Source organism: Tupaia chinensis, unplaced genomic scaffold (genome assembly GCF_000334495.1).
Source record: "Tupaia chinensis unplaced genomic scaffold, TupChi_1.0 Scaffold140061_1, whole genome shotgun sequence".
Taxonomy (NCBI): domain Eukaryota; kingdom Metazoa; phylum Chordata; class Mammalia; order Scandentia; family Tupaiidae; genus Tupaia; species Tupaia belangeri.
Genome location: NW_006199940.1, coordinates 313,376 through 318,648, shown reverse-complemented (window position 1 = coordinate 318,648; position 5,273 = coordinate 313,376). Strand labels below are relative to the sequence as shown.

At 63.9% G+C, this 5,273-nt stretch overlaps 1 protein-coding gene across 1 annotated transcript in view; it reads left to right on the top strand.

Moving 5' to 3' along the window:
• ZFTRAF1 (zinc finger TRAF-type and ring finger containing 1) overlaps window positions 1-5,273 on the top strand; it is a 13,205-nt gene that overhangs the window by 5,141 nt on the left and 2,791 nt on the right. Inside the window, exons 3-4 of the mRNA XM_006162440.2 lie at window positions 4,664-4,902; window positions 5,226-5,251. Coding sequence (XP_006162502.1) covers window positions 4,664-4,902; window positions 5,226-5,251 — 265 coding nt within the window. The remainder of the gene's footprint in view (window positions 1-4,663; window positions 4,903-5,225; window positions 5,252-5,273) is intronic.

Here is a 5,273-nt window from a genome sequence, read left to right as displayed (position 1 = left end):
GTTGATCTGCACTTATGTTGGGGGGGGGGGTCCCAGGGAGCTGAGGGGTCTCTGCTTCTTGGTCTGGACAGGCTGGAGCTGGACTGGGTGTGGTCACAGTCTAGGTGGTGCTGCAGCCCACTGGGTCCCCAGCCGGCTGGCCTAGCACAGAGTTCCCACTCTGCCTCCAGCCTTGTCTCAGCCTGGTGGGCTCACACCGGCCCTCATTGTGCTGGGAGCTAAGCTCTACCCGGAGTGGCCAGGGCCACGGCCCAGCAGCTAGAGTGGACAGCAAAGGCCCTGGGCTGTCCAGGACCGACCAGCTGAGCCGCTGCTTCTGGCCTTCCCTTCCATTCTTCCCACCTGACACCTGAGCCTGTAGCGGAGGTGCTCCCTATTGTCTTTAGGGGTCAGAAGGAAGCTCTAAGGTGTGTGGGAGAGTCTTCAGGCTCATGTAACTCACTCTGGCTTCTGGCTGCTTGGACACGACTGTGTGACTTGGGGAAATAGAGCCCGGACAGGCGTGGTCTCCGATGCTCGGGGCACCTCCCAGCCACATGCGGTCACTGTGCATCCCTGCATCCGTGTTCACTGCCATGGAGCCACAACAGGCCTGCCTCCTGGGCCCTGGCCCAACCTGCCCTGAGGATCTGAGCACAGGTGGCATGAGCCCCAGCCTGCCGCCTTCACGTGTCCCTGGGCCACTGCTGGCCACCACGTCTCCCATGAGCCTTCACTGGTGAGTGGGGCTGACTCAGGCACGTGGTGGCTCCCCCTTGCCTAACCCCAGCAGAACACGTGGCTTGGGGTGGTCCAGACAGTGAGAAGAGGCAGGCCATGTGCTCAGCCCTGGACTGGGCCTCTGCTGGAACAGGGACATCACGGGCCTGGCGTTGGCTGGTGCGTGGTCACCCGAGAGCTGCTTTTCCAGCCACCAGATACCACCCACTGCGAAGGAGGCCTCAGGTGGGGCCACCTTCAGGTGCGTGGGCTTGGTGGAGGGCATGTGCTCCTGAGCCTCAGCCCTCGGGTCTATGCAACCTGGCACAGCCAACACGGCACAGGCCGCAAGCTTGCCCCGTTGGGCCAGGCCCTCGTGTGTGTGGCCTGCTGTCGAAGCCTGTTTCTCCCAGCGAGGCCAGCACGCAGATCTTCAATGTCCCCCTTGTGGGTGGAAGTGCATCTTGGGTGACTGTCCTGCTGAGGTGTGCAGTCCCCGTAGGCCCTAGGGCAGGAGGCAGACCAAGCCCTGACCCTTCCTACTGCATGGACTTGGTGCTGGATACTTGGCAAGGAACTATGAAGCGTGCCCATCCAGTGCTCCTACCCTTGGACCACTGAGGCAACGTCCACTCTGAGGCCTTTCTGTCCCTGTCTTCGAGGTGCCCGTGCCCCCTCACATGCCCTGCCCCACCTGACGAGGGCACTGCCTCTGCCCTCTGGGAGGAGGATGGTCACAGGCCCGCAGCCAGTTCACGAAACCAGGAAGCAGAACTGCTCCCTCTGTGCCCATGCGCCCTGTGAGGGCCTGGCCCTGTGAGGGCCAGCCTAGCTCACTGGTTTGTTCTGAGCTTCTGTTCACGCACCCAGAGCTGGCGGGCCAGAGCAAGGAGAGTCTGGGGCCGTGGGTCAAGGGAGGAGCTGGGTTGTGTGCGGTGCTTGTCGCTGAGTGGCTCAGCACCCTTGCCTTCCAGTGAGCCCGGGGGGCTGGCTGATGGGGCGGCTGCTCCGACCAGCCCAGCAGGGTGTCAGGTTCAGTGCTGTGTGGCCTGTGGCAGTGCCCCATCTCCTTCAGGGCCTACTTGATTAAGGAGGTGAAGAGCCACGGGTGGAGCTAGATAGCCAGGGAAGGCTCGAGGAGGAAGAGGGTCCTCTCCCTCCCCCAGTGCCTGTGGGGAAGCCCTCCAGCTGTCCTCTCAGGAGGTTGGTGGGCCTGTGTGGACCTGTGCGTCCTTGACTCCTGGGACTGAGGGTAGGCTGTTCGTGGTAGCCCCAGCGCTGTGCTGGTCTCTGGTAAAAAGATGGTCACCAGGGCTTCAGGGGTCCATGCAGCCCAGGCCAAAATATCCCGAGAAGCCAGCTGACCTCAGGGGACTGGGGCTGCCCTCGAGAGCTGCCGACAGCCCAGGGCACACAGGACCAGGCTCTCCTTTAGCCTGGCCAACCTGTTCATCCCTGTAACGCAGGGGAGTGGCTGGCTCCGACGAGAGCCCCAGCATGCGCAGGCTGGACCCACACAAGCTACCTGTCACAGGCACGGGGAGGGCTGGGTGCTGTCCGGGGTGCCGGTGCCGATGCTGCTTCTGCAAAGGACCTGACTGGGGCCTTGATGGGTGCTACGTGGTGACCATGGTGGGGACCCTGTGTTTGCTGGGTGCTGGTGTCAGCCTCCTGCCTGCCAGCATGCACACCAGCATGCGGCTAGGCTCATCCACCGCTGTGAGCCTTGTGCAAGTGAGAAAATGGCAAGGAGGGACAGTGACAAGCCCGTGGTCGTGGGCTGATGACCTGTGGGCTGAAGCATGAGGCCAGCACTAGCTCTGTAGCCCCTGTCCTGGGGAGCCTGGGAGGCCCTGCAGTATTGTCCCCAGCTGTGGGCTCCCTGCACACCCCATGGGGTCTGCCCTGGCATTGCTGCCCTCTGCAGGTTCAGCACGTGGCTGGCACTCTGCAGTCACCCATCCCAGCTTTACTAGACGTGGTCTTGGCAGGCCGAGGGTGTGGCAGACTGGCCAGGCTGTGTGCTGGAGTAGGGTCTTGTGCAGGAGGCCACGCGGAAGCTCTGGGAGCATGCTGACCACTCACGTGGGCCGAGCTAGCCTCCTAGAGTCCCTGGGGACATTCCTTGGGGTGTCCTCTGGCTGGACCCCAGAGCATCTTGGACTTGCAAGATTCTGACTTGGCAGCTTTTAGGACTGGGGCAGAGGCAGTAGCCCCAGGAGGCCAGCAGAGTGCAGGGTTCCACCTGTCCCCTGTGGCAGGGTGTGCCGCAGGGATGGAGGAATGGGGCCTAGGTCCACCCTGGACACTTGTGCTTTGGCTGAGGGTGGTCGATGCTGCTGGGAGATACCTGACAATGCGCTTGGTGACCTCCAAGCCCCCAAAGGGCTTAGGGCTCTGCAAGAGGAAAAGCCGAGTGGGGCCAGGCCACCGCTAGGCAGAGCGCACCTCCCCTCATACTGGCCGCTGGGCCGAGATTGCTGTGCCAAGCTGGCCAGACCCTCCGCAGGACCAGGCAGCTGTGGGAGCAGCCTGGCGGCTGAGTGGTGCTGCTTGCCATGTGGTCGGCCCCGCACCCCAGAGCCCTTGTGGCCCTTCCTGCAGCAGTTGGGACGCAGCTTCCCACAGCTCTACAGATGGCTGCAGCGCCTGGGCCTGCCTGCCACATGGTGTGGCCTTGGTTTGTGCCTCCCACGAGGCAGCTGGAGCCCCTCTGCCCACCTCACCTCTGTTCACTCACCGCTGACCCCTGGAAATGGGCAGCCAATTTTCTTGCCCTGCTGGGCCCTGTTCCTGCCTCGTGTGCATCGTAGCTCTGAACCTCACCAGGACTCGGGGTCGGCCGCCAGTCAGCAATGTCAGAGTGCGTGAGGATGAGGCCTTCACCGCTGCCCTTGTGTAGGCCTGTGCTCAGGGCCCAGGCCTGGCCCTGGTGTTGAAAGCTTGCTCGACCTTGGGTGCAGGCACCTGCAGTAGCAGGTGCCAGCCAGGGTTACCCTGGGCCCAGACAGCCTGGCTAAACCCACTGAGCGTCCCTGCCATGACACACACTGCAGTGGGGCTGGAGGTCTCTCCACGCAAGCCCAGCCACACTGGAGCCCAGCCACACTGGAGGCCAGTCACACTGGAGGCCTGCAAAGGGCACCCGGGACAGCTGAGTAGTCACACCCCTCCCCGCCCTCTGTGTCTCTGAATGGGGTGCCTGCCCCACCCTGCCGGCCTGCAGTGCCCTGACCACCCTCCACCGCCACCCCCGTGACTCTGGTTTTGTTCCGGGCCTCCTTCCCTGTACTGTGAGGGCAGGGCTCACAGCCCACTGCCTGTCCTGGTGGCCCCAAGTGGGCATTCAGGATGCAGACATCCAACCAGAAGCCCAAGGCAGGAGTGCTGCCCAGCCTGTGTTCGCAAGGGTCCTCACTGAGCCCGTATCCTGCCCACAGTCCCCCTTCCTCCTTCTCCTAGCACACTGGTTGTGTCCGCCTGCCCTGCCCTGGGCTAGCTCAGCCTCTTGCCTGCCATAGCTGTCGGGTGGCCAGCCAGTCTGAAAGCCAAGGAGACTGACTGTCTCGGCATGGGGAACCAGTGCCCACTGCTCCACTGGACAGCTGCTGGCTGGGCACCCCGTTCATACCCGTAGGTGTTCTTTGATCAGGGTCAGTGAGAACTCAGGATATTGCCTGAGCCCCACCCCGACCCCCTGGCCACACCAGTCGCCCTTTGGGGGCCACAGGCAAGAACAGAGCCAAGCTGCAGAGGCCCTGCTGAGACCCCACCCTTGGCGGGGGCTGCTCCTTGATCCCTGTGCAGCTCCCGGTGTCTGCTGAGTGCCAGCCCAGCTCAGGACAGATGTGCAGTTGTCCTCGGAGTCCCTCGGATGGCCATGCTGGCCCAGCTGTGGCGTGGGCTGCGCATGTGCGCGAGGCCCGCGGGTCTGTGAACCTCATCTCCCTTTCCTTCTCCGCAGTGCACTAACGGTCACTTGATGTGCGCTGGCTGTTTTATCCACCTACTAGCAGATGCCCGGCTGAAGGAGGAGCAGGCCACGTGCCCCAACTGTCGCTGTGAGATCAGTAAGAGCCTCTGCTGCCGGAACCTGGCCGTGGAGAAAGCCGTCAGCGAGCTGCCCTCCGAGTGTGGCTTCTGCTTGCGCCAGTTTCCCCGCTCTGTCCTGGAGCGGCATCAGAAGGAGGAGTGCCAGGACAGGTACCACAGGCCCAGGCGGGCCCCGCGCAGGATGGTCTAGCAGGCCTCCCATCTGGGCCTTGGGACCGGGGCTGTGCCGGCCTCACTCTAACCCTGGCCCTCCAGGGTGCTCAGAGGGGGGCTGCTCAGGCCAGGGCAGCTGGGAACGTGGCGTGAGGCTACCCACGGGCTGGGCCCAGGAGGCTGCCACCCCCACCTGTGCTTTGACACTGTCCTGGGGGCTGGCCTCGGGCACGGGTGTCCCGAGGGAGAGGTGGTGGCTGTGTGGGCGGGCAGGCAGGAGCCCCTGCCTGGGATGCAGGCCAACTGCTGTCACTGCCCAGGGTGACCCAGTGCAAGTACAAGCGCATCGGCTGGCCCTCGCGCGCGCC